The sequence below is a fragment of the Arvicola amphibius genome, chromosome 4, assembly GCF_903992535.2.
Source record: "Arvicola amphibius chromosome 4, mArvAmp1.2, whole genome shotgun sequence".
NCBI classification, from domain to species: domain Eukaryota; kingdom Metazoa; phylum Chordata; class Mammalia; order Rodentia; family Cricetidae; genus Arvicola; species Arvicola amphibius.
In genome coordinates this window covers 85,106,738-85,124,573 of record NC_052050.1, presented here as the reverse complement: position 1 = coordinate 85,124,573, position 17,836 = coordinate 85,106,738, and the positions used below count along the sequence as shown (strand labels likewise).

The 17,836-nt window shown below is 47.5% G+C and overlaps 1 protein-coding gene across 2 annotated transcripts in view; it reads right to left on the bottom strand.

Moving 5' to 3' along the window:
* Window positions 1-17,508, bottom strand: part of Dock2 (dedicator of cytokinesis 2) — a 414,772-nt gene extending 397,264 nt beyond the window's left edge. For both annotated transcript variants that reach the window (XM_038325610.1, XM_038325611.1), the window contains exon 1: window positions 17,406-17,508. In XM_038325610.1, the coding sequence (XP_038181538.1) occupies window positions 17,406-17,448 (43 nt within the window). In that variant the 5' untranslated portion in view covers window positions 17,449-17,508. The remainder of the gene's footprint in view (window positions 1-17,405) is intronic.
* Window positions 17,509-17,836: the final 328 nt, after the last annotated feature.

The following is a 17,836-nucleotide window of genomic DNA, read 5'->3' as shown; positions in this document are numbered from 1 at the left end:
TCACCAGAGACCCACAAATACCGAAGAGGACATTAAAAGTTCTCTGGCATTGAAGCCATTAGGGAACTGCCAATCAGAACCACAGGATGTCACCTCACACCCATAGGTGTCACCATGATTGTTCTTTTAGTGTTTGAAAGGGATGCAGAAAAATTGAAATCCCCAAAACTTAGCATGGGAACAAGGCATGTGTAGCAATTAGGGGACAGCGTGTCTGATCTTCAGAGGCAAGGAGAATTAATATGAGAGCCAGCAATTCCATTTCCAGCTCACACCCAAAAACTGTCACCAAGAGTTCAAACAAAAAAACCTTCACATGAATTTTCATTGGATGCTATTAGATTAAGCTAAAAGATCAAAACAACCCAGATATCTATCAGTAGCTACATGAACAAAATGCAGTATTATGCACACAATGGAATAATATTGACCAGGTAAGAGTATAAACTCAAGTACATGCTACAGTACAGATGGTTCTAGAAACGTATCATGTGAAGTAAAAGAAGCCAGACCTCCAAAGCCACACATTCCATTTATATGGAAGATCAGAAACAGAAAAAACAGAGATGGCAAGCAGCTAAGTGGTCACTGGAGCTGAAGGAGGGGTGACTGCTCAGTGGATAGTAGATTCATTTTGGAGAAATGAAAATCTTCTACAGCTAGGCTGGAGATACAGCTGCGGTCAGCACCATAGAACTGGGCAAATTAGAATGATTCAAAGAGGCAAGCTGAGGATTCGTGTGTTTGGTCAAAATCACCAAGAAACAACTGCACAGCAAGCACCTGAGTGTGCTGAGGTACTGCTGGGAGGGACAAGTGTGTGCTGGTGAGCAGAAGGGCAGAGAAGAATGTTGGGTCTCAGGGAGCCAGGGACTAGAGAGGTGGGGGCCATGTGTGGAGCATGCCTTCAGTGATACACGGTCATCAGTAACCTAGCAGGGGAATCAGGCAGCCTGGCTTCCACAGGCGCCTCCCACCTTGGCAGCTACCAGCTGCAAGCCAGACTTCCTCTCTCTGTCCTAAAGTAGGCATCATTGTGCCAGCTCTGACTACCCGGAAAGGCATGTGGAGAGCCAAGCGAGTAAATTACACTTTACACAGGTTTAGGGATCCTAGAGAGAGGCTGTACGAAACCAGGCCTCGCCTACCTGGAAGGGAGTGTGCACTCAAATTGCCCCTGACAAGAACCGGTGTTCGACAGACATTTCCCTTGTACCAGACACTGTTCGAAGCTCCGCTCTCTCCTCCTACACATTTACTCATCGAATCCTCATGGCACTGCTTCCAAGGAAAGAATCATGCCCATACATCAAATGAGGAGCAGAGATGTAATAGTTACCCAGTGTCTCACAGTGCCGGAGTTGGGAGCACATTGCGCCTTGCCTGACCCTATGCACATCCCGAGTGAAGCAGCGCTGGGCTTTGTACAGATTATTCTGCATCCCAGACACCCCCTCCCAACATAACTCCTTTCTCTCTTCTCTCCTTCTTCACCCTCCCATCTCTATAACATATGCAGCCCCCTCCCAATCACAGCAAAGAGAACCTAGTGACTCAGAAAGATGCCAGCTCTGCCATTTGTGACCTCCCTGGGTCTCATTTTCTTACAAGGAATACACTAACGGTATCTATATGATAAGATCACTAGAATACTGAATGGTGACCAGGGCAAGGTGTGCCCTACCACCCTAACCTCCCTATGGGAGTATTCTCAGAGATGGTGATGAAGAGGCCGGAGAGAAGCATAGAAAGGATGAGGCAGGGTCTCAGACCCCAGCTCGAGCGGTCAGCTCTGTCCTTTCCTGGCTCTGGCCATAGCGTACCATTCTCAGTGTGTGTACTGCACAAGGTCAAGAGAGCAGCGAAACTGGCACCAAACCTGACTGGGGTCTGCCTGTTCCAGTGTGCATCTGCCCCACGCTTTGCCCTTTTGTAACCCAGACAGCCTGCCTGGACAAGAGACTCCCTCTTTCGGGACCTCAGCAGTTCCAGCTCCCAGCGAAGGACACTAATCCGGATGTCCGCTCAAGTCTGAGGCAGGCTGCAGCTGATCCTTGGACCCAGGCTACCTGAGCAAGCCAGCTGGGATTCGCTAGCTCTTACTAGCCATTCTGAGACTTCCCGATTCCTCTAAATAACCTAGAGATCTAGACACCACCCAGCCCCTTTCCTTCCAAGACAGCCAATCACCACTCCGGATGAGCAAATGATGTAACCACACACCACCTGCAATCTAAAACAGGTACCTTCTAGCACCTGTTACCTCCTTTGCAATCCTGGTTAGCCAAGATTCCGTGTAGCCACCCTCGTTCTCAATGATGTTGATTTTATTTTCGGTCAAAATATTCCTGAAAGGCCCAGCCACCGTTAGCCACAAAGGGCCGCACTGCACACCCAGCCACAGTTAAGAGCTCTATCAACATGTGTCATGTTTCTTCCAAGCAGTGTTACGAAATCTCCCAAAAGCCAGCAATTCAGAGCACCGCTAACTCCTCCAAAGCTTCATGTCACCTTTAACTCCACTTTCTAGCAGTTGACAGTCAGTGGCACAGAGGTTAAACGTGATTAAATGAAGTTAATCCTTTGTCTAAGAGCTACTCTGGAGAGAACCCGGGACCCAGAGGCTTCTCTTCTGCATAACCAAGATGTTGCCTTACTCCGTACCCTCCCCTTGTGGCCCGGCTTACAATCCTCTCCCTGCACTGACTGCTGGCACTTGGACACACGCCAGTGTGCTAGTGTCCTTGCTAAACAGGCTCTGCACTGACTCTCTGCTCCTCCAACCCAGAGGCAGGCCTTGGAGCTGACAGAGCCGCAGGATCGACTGCGGTTTCCACCGAAGGAAACCACCCAGATGGGGGTTTGCCTGGGCAGCAAATCAGGTCAGCATACAGACACTTGGAGGGCGGGGCATGCTGAGCTTTGCTCAGCGTCCTGGGGCCTTCATCCAGAGTCCTTTCCCTTACACTCTCTGCTCACTTCAGCCCAGAGAGTTCAAAGTTCTCCGCTTCAGATGACTCGGCGACATTTTGCAAACTGAGTCTCTAATGAGACATACTTATCTGCCCCAAGGACTCACAGGATGTACATATGAAAGCAATGGTGTCACACGGAAGCCCATTCTCCCTTAGCCTGAGGACCTCTCTTCTCAAAGCTTCGTCTGGTAGGGAAAAACAGACAAAGGAAGTGACTCTGCTTACCAGTACCCACTTCTGTTCGATTTTCTAAATGACTAACAGGAAACCCCAGGGCAGTACACCACCCTTTGCTGAGTGCGATTGCTTATCTCTGTTGTTTCTGACCAGGCTGAGGGAAGGTCTGTCTACTTGTCCCTACTCAAAGAGGCACAGTTACTGTGTTAAGTGTGCGATGGAAGAGGCAGAAAATCATCTGGAACCGGAGCTGGTGGGGTGGCTTGATGGGTAGAGGGCCCTAACGCCAAGCTTGACAGCCTGAGCTCTGTCCCCAAGACTCACACAGTCAAAGGAACTCCCGTATGATGTCCTCTGGCCCCCACATACAATCACATACTCACACAATGAACGAACATACAAACATGAGACTGGCAAAGGACACTTCAGAAGAAGAGTCACTGATATGGCCACTGATCTAGACAACTGGGGGAGTTTACCAACAGCCTTGGTCCCCAGCCAACTTACAGATCCCAGTCTAGACTCCTTATCACAGATGGTCCTGTCTCCCATCATGGGTTTCTGACTCCACACAGACGACTTGAGTTTCTCCTACATCAAGTGTTGCACTCAGGAACCCCAGCAACAAAAAGTCAGTGGGAGCCCATGAAGATGTTGTTCTCACAGACAAGGATCAAAGGGGTGTCCCAAGGACTGGGGCCACCTGAGGCCACCAACTCCAACAGGGGCTCACATGGAAACCACAGACCGCTAATCCTCAGAACCGTGAATGTGAGGCTTTGATGGGATACCTATAAACCTAGGAAACAGAACCCGCTGATTCCACACCATTTCTTCCTGAAGATGCAATAGCACTCTGCGCATCAAGAATTCAAATACGGGTGCAGAAGAGATGGCTCAGTGGTGACGAGTATTGATTGCTCTTCCCAAGGGCCTAGGGTGAATTCTCAGCACCCTCACAGGGGCTCACACTCATCTGCATCTCCAGTTGCACAGGATCTGATGCCCTCTTCTAGCCTGCTCCACCAGAAATGCAGGTGGTGAACAGACAGACATGCAGACAAAACACTCATGCACACAATTTAAAAATAAACAAATCTAGAGAAATGAGGTACAACTGAATGTCATTGTGATAGCCCTATGACTCACAGCACAAGTATCCTGTCTCTATGTAATGTATGATAGGAAATCAGTATATTTCCCCTTGTTTATAGGTGAGGAATCTGAGGCACAGGAAGAAGGGTACCTACCAGAAAGAAAGCTAGACAGATGACAATCTGGATGTCTAAATTCTAACCATAGCCCATAGCTTGCCAAGAAAGTGATTGACTGACATTTACTGAGTACTTGTTATAGGCCAGGCACAGACACTGAGATGTTCTTGAGGGACAGTCGCGGGAGCGTCTCCTGGATGCTAACTGCTGTTCTGAGAATGGAGGCTGCAGTGAGAGAGAAGACAGCAAAGGCTTTTCCTTTACATCAGTTTGCTTGATCATCCAAGGTATTGTCACCCATCCAATACAAGAAACTAAGAGCCTCGAGAAGCAGACTAGGTTGTGATTCAATGGCAGAGCACCAGCTTAGCGAGTGGTGTGTAAGGCCCCAGCCCAATGGGAGGGGAGGAGGGATGAAAGGGAGAAGGGAGAGTAGGGAAGGACAGGACTTGTCTACAGTCACACCACTAGAAAGCTGTAGAAAACTGGTTCGCAACCTTCCTAATGCTGCTACACTTGAACACACCTCCTCCTGTTGTGGTGACTGTAAAATTATTTCATTGCTGCTTCTTGTAATTTTGCTTCTGTTATAAGTCATAATGTAAACATCTGATATGCGGGGTATCTGATATGTGACACCCCCAAGGGAATCACACCCCATAACTTGAGAGCTGCCGCCATGGCAGGTAGGTTTGAACTCAGCAGAATCCAAAATCCTTCCTTCTCTGACCAGCCCATTCTTGACATCATGTCTCATTTCATATACACAAGACTTGTCCATATCCTATCTTCCCCCCAGCTCAGGGATGCTGAATTCCCAAGCCAAGAACGACACAGTAGATATGCCTTAATATTTACTGGGTTCCGCATGAATCCCTGTTGAGGGACGGGATGTGAATGAAAAAAAAGGACAGATAAGTATTTTCTCGAATGTCTTGAGATTGTGTCAGAAGATGTTAAACCGGCATTGCTGCTATTAAATGCCCTGTGACCCTTCAGGATCGGTCTGTACCTCATTTGGGGCCCTGGCATTTGCTGAAATGGTTGAAAGCAAAATCTGCAACCAACACCAAGTGTTAGAGTTTAGACAAGTGGAACAAACCCAGTAAGGGAAAGAGAGAGAATGCAATAGGCTAGAGCTCATTTCTAGAGGCAGATCTGGGCTTCTCTGATGGAACAGAACCCATGGGTGTATCTCTAGGGTCCAGCACAATGCATTCAGCACCACATCTGAACCATGTCCTGGAGGCTGTGGGCAGGCACAACACCAGAGATACACCCTGATGTGGCACCAGCGAGGGCAGCTGCAGGGACCAGCAGAGCTCCAAACCCAGAAGCAAGGCAGCAAATGACTTGAGATGGTCCCCAGTCTGGGTGACAGATGGGGAAGAGGGGAAGAAGAGAAGGAAGAGGCAGGAGGGAAGAGAAAGGAGAGGTGGTGGAGGGACAAGACATATCATCAGAACGAGAAGGGGGAGGGGAGAAGTTCCTTCACCAGCCAGGAGACCTCAGAGAAACACCAGGGCAGCTCACGTTCACTAAATCTGTGCTAGTATTACTGTGGGTGGGGATAATTGTTATCTCTAATTTACAGACCAGGAAACTGAGGCAGTGCAAGATTAAGCACAATGTGACTTGTGAAGATGGAGCCAAGCCAGGATTTCCCTCCAAGCTGGCCTCAGAGATTTGGTCTCCACTATTGCATATCCCACATCTTACAAAGATGGGCCTGTCACCTCACTCCAGGAGTTCCAGGGTCCTCCCTGGATTGTGACAATAGCCATTAGGGCTGAACATCATTGTGTAGTCTTTGGTGATCCCACCCAGCCAATAGAAACCAGGTTGGGTCCTCTGGGGGCTGTTTTTCCCTCTGGTGGTATTTATCTTTGCCCTAATTCAGGGCCAGATAGAAAGATAAATGTACTTTCTAATAGATAGAGTCCAGAAACACTGCTTAACCATCATCTGTGGTTTATACATAGACTGAGTATGTACCAAGATACTCACACCCAGGAGGTGGGGCCTCAGTGACACAACACTAGGAAATAGTAGAACCTTCAAGAGGCAGAGCCCGATGGAAGAGGGTTAGGTCATTAAGGCACTGCAAAAAAGTGGGACTTATTTGATCCCCAGAGAAAGTTGTTATTAAAAGAACCACCCATGGACCTGCCGAGATGGCTCAGTGGTTAAGAGCATTGGTTGCTCTTCCTGAGGATCTGGGTTAAATTCCCAGAACCCACATGGTGGCTCACAGCCATCTGTAACTATAGTTCCAGGGGATCTGGAACCTTCACACCAATGCACATCAAATAAAGCTAAATAAAATTTAAAAAGAAAAGAACCACCTGGTCCCTTCCCAGCCTCTGGCTTCTTGTTGCTTGTTCTCATTCTGACCACTGAGGCTCAGATGGCCCTGAAGTCCTCATCTGCTGCTGCATAGACAAAGCCCATGAGCAGTCTCTGATTTTCAGCTATTAAAGCTGTGACCTAAACAAACCTCTCTTCTTTGTAAGTATTCTGCCTTGGGTACTTTGTTACAGCAACAGAGCACAGACTGATCCACCACCGTATAATGGAATAGATAGCTGTGTGACAAAGAATCGTCCCTGACTCACAGTATCAACTGGAACAAGAAGGGTAAATCCTGCTTGCCATATGATGTGGACTTTCCACGACACAGGCGTGGATACGTGCGCACACACCTGATCTTACTCTCGCGTATAACTATAGAATTAGAAAGAGGGATTGTAGCAAAATCAACCACATCAGCCCTCTCTGCAGAAATCCAAGGTCTCCGGCAATTTGGTAAATCCTGCCTGTTAGAGAAGTAAATGGCTCTGGTTCTCCCAGACCCTCTGAAATCTAGTAGAGGAGACACATGTAAAAGAAACAAGGAGCTGTGTGAGCCCTGTAGTGCCAAGCTGCTGTGGGCTCTCAGAGGGCAAAGGGCTCTATGAGGGAAGTGAGACTAGAGCATGGGCAAAGGGAAGAAGAAGAGTGGGAGGAGGGGTGTGAAGGACAGGGAGGTGAGGAAGGCAGCATGACATGTAGCAACACTGCACAGCCATCTTGATGGAACTCCAGGGTGTAAACAAGCGGGCTTGGCCCAGCGGCCGATCGTAAGGGCTCAGCATCAAGGAGTTCAAAAGCTGAAGTGCTCTAGAAGGACATAGCCTCTTGGAAGGAAAGGGACGGGGTGAGAAGATGGAGGGAAGACGGGTAACCGTCCACCTGAACACTGTGAGACCCAGAAACGGGAAAACTTCGAATTCTACCTCCTGGTCCCAACCTCATCTGCGCATTCATTTATCCATCCATCCACCTATCTGTCCATCTGTGTACCCATCCGTCTACTCATCCTCCCACACATCCATCCAATCAACACCTAGAGAAGTGTCTTACACAGCTACATCAGAGAGAGGGTCAGTCTTGCCTTGTTGGAGCTCGTATTCTATGAAAGGTCTCTGACAACTCAATGGAAGACTGCAGCGGGATGTGATGGGAGCCGTAACAGGAGTCACGGCAATACAAAGCAAGGGGTCCACCTGCCCCAACCTGAGAAACAGGAGAATGAGAGTGACTGGGGCACTATTTGCTGCCTCATGCAGAGATTTGCTACTGAACTGTTGTCCCCAAAGGCAGGGAATGCTGTATCCACTATTTATTCCCAACAGGGACTCATGAAGCTGAACTGATCTGAATAGAGCTTTGACTGTATCCACTGGGTCACTTTATAGAGTGGGTACTGACTACACTTTCTTGGGAACCTTAACTAGCTTCTAGAGATGGGAGTGAATGAATTATAACACCGACAGCGCACATACATGCTCTCTGGAAAGAGGGACCAGCAGCTTCCGCTGGGTTCTCAAGGAAACCCACTGTTAAACAATTAGATTTTTGCCCTCCCATTTTCCTATTACTCTTGGGCTGGATGGACTCCGAATAAATCCCCAAGGGAGCGGTTGCCCTCTGAGTGGATCATCTATTAGGAAAGGCAATGTATATGTATGTAATTCATAGACAATGTGTCCCCCAAAAGCCCATGGGTTGGCACTGTAACCCCCAAATTCTTGTATTAGGATTAAGTGACATCATAAGGGTAAAGCCCAAGATGGCCTGAGTTAAACAAAAGAAGGAAGAATTGAGTTAGTCCAAATGGTCTGCTTCACCACGTGGTACCCTCCACCACGTTAATAAGCAGCAAGAACCTTCAGTAGATGCTGAGAAGTTGCCCGTGCCACGTTATCAAACTTCCCAGCCTTCAAAAACATGAGTTAAATCAACATCTATTCTTGAATAATTACCCAGTCTGTGGTGTTCTGTGATAGCAATAGAAAGTGGAGCACAGCGCAGGTGAAAGGCTGAGGTGTGATTTCAAGAGAACCTAAAATGAGCTGGAAACCTTTCTCCATCTCATTTTCCTCACCTGTGAAGGTGAAACGCATCCTCCTCCTGGGTACCTGTGCAGTTCAGACACAGTAACACACGCCTTTCTACACCCATCAGGCTGGGAAAGCGTGAGGAAAGTCGCTATTTATAAGCAGGTTGGTGACAATGTAGATCTCGAATGAGTAAAGAAACCCCACATGATGTTCTGGCACTTCCAGGTGTTCATGCCGGAAGCCTTAGGACCACCCTGGACTCCTCTTTGTCTCTCGTATCCATGTCTAACCCATGAGGAAAACCCCCTTGCTCCACCTACACTACATATGTCCAGAAGTGAGGCCCATGTCAACACACCTACAGCCACTGCCACCTCGTATCTAGGTCCCTGCAGCTGTTTCAGCAACCTCTCTGCTATGACACTTAACTCCCTTCTTGTCACATCCCATGACACTATCAGCCCAAGTGTAAGACGTGGCATTTTTCTCTTCTGCTCCCACCCCTGAAATACCTCACCCCACCTTTCCATCAGCTATAAAGTTCCCGTGATAGCCACAAGTCATTACTCCCTACAACCACCTCCCACAGAATCCATCCTTACACTTCCACCTCTGATCTGGTCACCCTGGCCTCCTACACATCAAAGCGACTTCCTCCTTGAGACATTATTTGCATGCATTGCATTTGCTTTACAACTAGAATATTCTTCCCTTAGGAAGTTCCCTTACCGCTGCAGCCAGTGAAGTCAGCATACCACACACACACACACACACACACACACACACACACACACACACACACAAATCTCAATTGCTGGGTGAGGTGGTTTGAATGAAAATGGATCCCAGAGGCTCATATGTCTGAATGCTTGGTACCCAGCTGGTAGAACTATTTGGGAAGGTTTAGGAAGTAAGGCCCTGTTGGAGGGAACATATCACTGGGGGTGGACTTTGAGGTTTCAAAAGCTCGTACCAATCTCAGAAAGTTTTCTCTCTGTGTAAGCTCTTAGTCCCTGCTCCAGCACCATGCCGGCATGCCTGATGCCACACTCATGAAGTCTAATCCTCTGGAACCACGAGCCCCAAATTGAATTCGTTATTTTATTAGTCACCTTGGTCACTGTGTCTCTTCAGAGCAACAGAAAAGTAACAGACACCAAGAATACCCTCAACACTTAGCTGGACCGGTGTTGTCACCCTGCAGTAACTGATCCTGCCTGTCAGGGTGTCTCAGGGTCTGCCCCACCACATGTCACCCTCTGCTATGTTGTAATGCAACAAGAACCCCGTCTCTTTCTGCCATAGTAGCCCTCAACCTAAGGATCATCTGTTATCAGAACTCTGAATTCCCTGATCAGTTGCTGGAGAGAAATCTACAACAGTATCCATCCTTGTGACAGTCACATCCCACTCCTCCAGGCCTCATTTCTGTCACTGAAGCCAGTGCAGGAGCCTGCAGCATCCTTGCTGGGGCAGGGAGACAAAGGATGTTCTCTGAGAACAAAATACAATATGTCTTCAGCACCTCACTGACTCAGCCTGACTGCTGCTCCGTTCACACCAATTACAAGAAGGGGGACGGGAGCAAGTCCCTATTAGAGGGAACATCTGAGGTGTCTCTGCACAGATTCTGATGGTGTTGGGTGACAACAGCGTCATCCCGCATTTTCTCAGTATGTGCTGCAAAATGCAGACTGCGGTGCCTATGTGTGATTGTTGGTTAAAGACCTGCGAGCTTTAAAAGCAGCAGCAAACCCCGAAGTCCAGAAATGAACAGGACATTACGGCACTGCACTTCCTGTCTCAAAATACAACAAAACCATGAGGATGCCAGACTCAGGAGAAAGCTGAGTTTGGAAAATGCACCCTTCACCAAAGCTCCTTCAGACCTAGACACGGTGGTTGGAACCAAGCTGGATATTGACTCGTGAGGCTCCCGTATATCCAAGTAGTAGGGCAATCTCCTTACATGGACCAAATCAGCCAACACAAAGGGTGTGTCTAAATGACCTCGAGTAGCTGGGATTTCACTAAGGAGGAGGCCAGCCACCAAAGAATTAGCATTGGAAAAGAACTGCGTTTTCAATCCATGTGTTTCTGTTGCATCAGATGAATATCTGGAGACCAGTTCCAAGATAAGGGTTAACCTCTTTTCCCAAGATGCCCCCAAGCATCTCTTAGAATTCTATTCCCACTGTTCGGAGATCTGCTCAGATGATCCATGCTAAAACTCTTCTCCACAATGTAATCATCTATGGACAAGTATTCATTTGTCTCAACAGGACACAACACAATTTCTAACTGTATGCTTACTGATTGACCCACAAACTTCCTTTGTCTTTGTTACCAGACTATAAGGTCCTAAAGGGCAGGGGCCATTTAGGGCTAATTCTAATAGCCTTGGTGACTAATATGATGCCTGGGACCTGGGAAATATCAAACAGATATACAGGAAATAATTGTAGAAGGAATGAGTGAGTGAGCAAGTGGGTAAATAAGAGTTTCTTGTTGCCTTGACAACTAGAGAACTGGGTCCTCTGAAAGCGAGTTCGCTCTAACTGTTAGTGAAGGAGGTTACATGCTTGCCTCCTATGCAGACAGCATTCTCCCTCCACATACCTCTAACTAGAAGAGTAACATAGGTAACTATTACTATGTAACTAGTACATATGTAACATAGTAACTAGAATAGTGGCATCTAGTCATATGACCTGACTAGAGCCATAACAAGGAAGGGAGTAGAGTCTGTCCTTAGTCTGACAGTGACTTGGGTGGCCTATTTAAAACTCGAAATCTAAATATTTGTTAAGAAGCAATTGCATTATTTTGCTGTTTTGATTTATTTTATGAAAGGGGTTTTATTTCTGTAATATAGACCTCGAAATAAATTCTTTGAGTTCCTAAGTATGATATTCAAGATAACAACCATTTTTGTGGTAGTATAAGATATGCTTTTGTTTTTTTAAAAAAATATTTTTAAATGAAACTATAATTACATTGTTTTCCCTTTCCTCTCCAACCACACCCCCCCCCCCGAACCAACCCCCTTGCTCCCTCTCGAAACCATGGCCTGCTTTACAGGTTGTCGTTTTGAAAAGATGAAACAGGCCACCATTCTGGATCTTCCCTCTGGGGACACAGAAGATTCAGTGGCTGCATGAAACACAAATTCATACAAATTGCAGGCAGGGGTGTTAAGAGAGAGTGACGGAATCAGAGCAGGTGACAAGGATAACCTGGAGAACAGAGATGAGGTATTTAGAGAGGCTGGGAAGTCGGGAGAGGAGGCATATGTTTTTAGGGCTTCTCAAGTTCATGACCTTTTGGAGGCCTGACTGCTCATACTTCCTGAATTTCTAGGTGATTTTCTTGAGCCTTAAAATATATCACTTGCTCGCACATCACACATATCTAAAAAGACCTATTGGGATGAATATTGTCCTTCATTATAACAACCCATGGTACAGACAAAAGGAAGAAAGAAAGAAAGAAAGAAAGAAAGAAAGAAAGAAAGAAAGAAAGAAAGAGAAAAAGAAAACAACCCAAAACAGCCCTGCCCAAGGTTCTATGTTAAATGAGGCTGCTTGTTCATTTCCTGGCCGCCCAGACTCCTGAAATAATCACACAGAAACTATATTATTTATATCACTGCTTGGCCAATCACTTAAGCATATTGCTAGCTAGCTCTTATATCTAGAATTAACCCATTTCCATTATTTAATATTTTATCATGAGGCTCATGGCCGGCCCACTGGCAAGGTTTTGGCTGACAGCTCGCATCTTTCTCCTCTGGCAGCTCTATGGCTTCTCTCTTACTTCAGCTTCTTTCTCCCAGCATTCAGTTTAGTCCCCCCCCCACCTTGCTCTGCTCTACCCTATCACAGGCCCAAAGGAGCTTCTTCATTAACCAATGGCATTCACAGTATACAAAGAGGAATCCCACATCAATTCTGGACTACAAGGGTCTCCAAACCCCTAAACTAGGAAGTAGACAAGAACCCTTCCATATACTTTTCACTGGGATATGAGGTAGAATCCCTTCTCTGCTCTGCAGAGCCTGATATTATTTGAATTTTGCCCCTGCCCTTTAAAACAGAGTGACCTTAATGTCCTAATTCCCAGTATCCTGGAATGTGAATTCATGTCACTAAATGGTCTTGCCAGAAATAATCAAGTTAAAATAGGTCATTAGGGCTTCCCCAATCCTAACAGGACTCAGTGTTCTCATTTAAAAGGAAGAGATGGGGCTATACAGACAAAGGGGAATACCAGGTGAATACGGAGGTGATGGACTGGCAAGCCAAGGAATACCCAAAATGCCGGCCAGCACCAGCACCTGCAAACGAGGCCCAGGGAAAATTATTCCTCACCCCTCAGGGGGTTCAAAACCCCAAGCTGGAGACAAGCAGTAAGGACAAACATCTCACCTTTATGGATTCAAAATATGCCATCCCCAGCTAGGCCACTTTTGTTTGATTATTTTAAGCGGGAAGGAAGTGAGGCTCGAGAGCTGCACAGAGAAGCTTTGGAGGACCATCCTTTATCTGATAAGAAGCAGGCAGTTCTGAAAACACAGCAGACATAAATGCTCGCCCACAGGGGCCTTTTGTGGCTATGGAAACCATAGAAGGTTGGCTCCAAGATGGGCTTCACAGAGTGAGCCCCTATCCATTGGAGGCCCACACCCATTCCTTTTATCCCGGCACTTCTCTGAGACTCTACTCTCCCCTTGTTGAGCTGCCACATGAGGGCAAGTTCAAAGCAACCCGGAGCTGCTCTTTCCTGGGCACTCCCTGCATTAGCATGATGTGGATGCTCATCACCTTCTGCTCATTTTTTTCTTCTTAATCTGTTCTTTATGTAATTTACAGGACACTAGCCAAGAAAGGGAGAGAAAGGAGAGTTTCTTCCCCTCCCTATGAGCATACAAATTTGCCTAAGAGGCCCACTTCACAGCAAACATATAGATAGATAGATAGATAGATAGATAGATAGATAGATAGATAGATAGATAGATAGATAGATAGATATAGATGATATAGAGATAGAGATAGAGATAGAGATATATAGATATATCCTAGCTCTCAGTCTGAAGACTCCTGCCTTGAGGCCTCACTTAGAGTCTCTGGCTGCCATAGCAGAGACCACACATGATCTATTATGGACTTAACTGTGTCTCCTTAAAACTTAAAAGCTAAAGTCCTGGTCTATTTTATTTTGGAAAAGAAGTATATCTGCAACAAGTACTTTGAAGAGCCGAGTAAATTAAAATGAAGTCCCTAAGTGTGAGGCCCTAACCCATTCTTACCAGTGTTGTTATAAGGAGATCAATGTGAGACAGCAAAGGTGTGGATGCCAGGAGAAGAAACCATGGGGAAAGGCAGTAAATGGCCCTCTGCCAACAACTAGAGGCCTCAGAAAGTTGGCTTCCTGACAGGTTGATTCTGGGCTCTCAGCTTCCAGAAGCATGTTAAAAAAAAATGAGTCTTGTCATGTGCGTCAAACTATTTTATCCACGATACCTATTTTATCTACTCTATCTTCCTTGCTTGCTTCAGGGGTGAGCTTACTAAATATTTGCTGAGTACCTGACTGGCTGTGATGCAGACTACATTTCCCAGCTCTTCTTGCAGGTAGGTTCGGTCATGTGATTAGGTTTTAGCCCATAGGCTGTAAGAGGAAATGCCAAGTATCCATTCCAATGAAATGTTCTTAAAGGGAAAGTCCATGCCTTCCATGTTCCCTTATCATTCCTGATGGCCGTGAAGAGGACCTGACTACTGCAGCTCCTGCAGGCAGCCTGGTTCAAGAGGCAGAGGGTGCATCCAGAGAAAGCAGCACGGAAGACATGATAAACCGATCTGCCGTTCCTTTCACAGTGGTTCTGGGTGGACGTTCCCAAGGGCAGCAAACCCTGGCTGGTAAATGTATGAGGGGCACTAATGGGACATGAGTGACACCCAGTCGAGTCCACTTTGGACTCGGTGTTCTATGGATTTTGTGTACCTCAACCAATCCACTATTTCAGAGGTTCGCTTTCACCCACAGCCACACTTACACCCAGTGTTCTCTGTCTCCCTCCTCCCTCCATCCCTTCCCATTCTTCCTCCAGGAAAGAAATCATCACGGACCAGAATCTCACGGAGGTGTCGGAGATTCCAAATGCCAGATGCCGTGGTAATTTTAAGTGGATCTGGGTTAGACCAACCAATTAGGCCATGAGAGATGCACAGAATTATTACCCATTGCCCTTCCTGTGTTCAATCCCTGCCCATCTCTTGGCTGCTTTTATTACATGGGACACTCCCACTCAAAAGCCTGGAAACCACAAAAGTAAGTCCAGATATGCAAGCCCCTCCCACTCTAACTACAAGCAACCCCCTCTCACAAGCCTTTTCCCCTACAGACATCCGCTAAAACCACATCAGACTTCCCGCTTGATCCAATTGCCATGCAGGAGTTTTCTACTTTTATCTATGACATCTCCCTTCAAGGGCCCCTCTGATACAGTGACGAATGCCTATAGTACTTAATGCCTAGAGTCTGGAGGCAGTGGAATTTAATGGTCAGCTTCATTATCACCAAGTTACATGAAGTTGGGGTCTTCACCTGTATAGTGGGACTAATAATACACTCTCTCACGCAGACGTTCCAAAGCTAAAGATGAGAATAGATCTCGCACACTTAAACCATTACCGTCTTACTAGGAGGAACTGTTCTGAAGTCGGTGTTGGGACCTCCATTCTTTGTCTCTCTTGACTCTGCAGCTGCTCATTTTACGATAAGTCTCCTGATCTTGGCCAGAAGTATTAGCAAGCCCTTTACAATTATCACTCCAGGTGGTCTCCAAAACAATCCCATCAAACCTGCACGCACCATCATCACCACCACCACCACCACTACCACCACCACCATCATCATCATCATCATCATCTTCACCTCATTATAGATGAAGAAACAAGTGCAGATTTGAACTCAGTTCTGACACCACAACCCAAACTTATAACTCTGATGCAGGCCCGGGTCAAGGCTGCAGCAGGAACCAGAGATAGCCTGGTGATCTCCTACTGCCCACCAGACCTCAAGGTGGCTAAGAAAGTGCCTGTTCTGGTGATGGAGGGGCTGCAGCAGGAGACATCAGCACCCGTTTCAATGAGGCCACAGGAAGGACAGCTAGCAATAGCCACTCTGAACAAGGTACCTGCTGGAAAAGAAGCCAGGGATGGCGGAGCTGTCCTAACTCCTCATGCACTTCTAGTTTTTTGTCTCCCTCCAAGCCCACATGCCCTTTGTCTCTAGCATCCTTCACAATGGGATGCTATGAAATAGGAAAGTGTTTCTACCTGGACGTAGAGTGAGAAAACAGGAATATAATTTAAATGTGGCTTCCATTTGCCTTGCAACGAACCCACTGTCTTTTCACAGAGCAGATGCTAAGAGCCCTTCCTTTCTGGATCTACTTCTCCAGGCCAGCTTTCAGCCCCTGGGGCACAATGGTTCGTCCACAGCTCCTGCCCATTTTATTGCCCCTCCTCCGCTCATGTGTAGATTGCTAGCCGGGCAGAGTTGGAGAAGCTTTGCAGTTTTAAAGTGGCCCTTATTGAGTCTAGTTCAAACTTCCCATTTTAGAGATGGAGAATCTGAGACCCTGTGAGGATATGGATATGGATTTGTCTGTTCTCTGGTTGGGACCTTTCATCTTAAAGTGTTTCAAAGTGTCAAAGTGCTGGATGGATAGATCTGAGCATCCACAAAGTAGTGCAGGAAAACACACACACACACACACACACACACACGCACGCACGCACGCACGCACGCACGCACGCGCACACACACACACACACACACACACACACACACACCTGCATCTCTCATTCCTATTTCTGAGTTGCCTCAGACCCCTGGCCTGCTGAATTATCCTCTCTTGGGTGGTGTCTGCGATCTGGCAGTGTGGAAATCCCCCAAATAACCTTCAAATTCTCACTTAGAGTTTGAGAGGATTGCATCACCAATGCCACTTAGAGTCACAGTACCTGACACCTCCCTTCCCCCAGCCACCACTTCCGCCCCCAATTTGAAGCAGAGGCCTCTGGGAGTTTAGATGGCTGATGAGGCTCTTTTCTCAGCGAATCTCAGATAACCTGATAGAAACTATTCTCTCATAGGCTCCCCGGGGCTAGCGGAGGACCCACGGGCTTCAGTCCCTCTCCAAAACGGATGCCTGGGATATTGGAGCCGATCAGGGTCACCTGGCTCAGAGAAACAGACAGAGCAAACCGGCAGATGGTGTGGCTTTAGAGATGGTGGAGGGAGCCGTGGTGGCTTCAAGATAGGCAGGTGGAGAGAGACGGAGCATGCTCTATGCAATGCAAAGCCTGGCACACGGGGCTGAATATCAAAATAATGACAACACCTCATCTTGAGGATGCCTGAGTGCTTGGGAGAGGCCGAAGGCAAGGATACACTTTCTCCGCGCCCCCCGTTTTCTCCTTTAGCCTAATGGCTGCTGCAGCCGGAGAAAAGCTCTGAGTCCCAGACCTAAGTTTGCACGGCATGCCCTGCCCTCACCCATGCTGCACGAGCCATCACATCGACCTGAGAGAGGCCCTCCAGCCACCTGCCCTCCTCTGCACTGCAGCCCCGGTGCCCACACGTACCCACACCGTGCCGCTCCTTGTCAGTTTTGCGCCAAGGGGCCATGGCTAGACCGGAGCCTTGAGAACCTTCTGTTCTCTAGTGAAGAAGCTGGCTGGGGGTGGCTAGGCTCCTTACAGGGCCCCACTTCCTTCCTCTTTTTAAACGCGCTCTCTCTCAAGGTCCGCCTTCCCCTCCTCTGGGTTCTCACTGCCTCCTCCCCCTTCTTCTCCAGCGGGGGACACACAAATTTGCCAAGGGCTAGAAGGCTGCCCACAAAACTTGGAGCCCACCCTCAATTTGTCTCTTCCCCAGGTAAGTGACTACAACCGGACAGGTGCTTAAAGCCAACCCAGACAACAAGAGCAGGGTTCTCCTGACTGCTGAACCCCATTAATGACTAAGCATAAGCTCCGTGGGCTGATCTTCATTTCTCCGTGATTCGGCTTTTCAT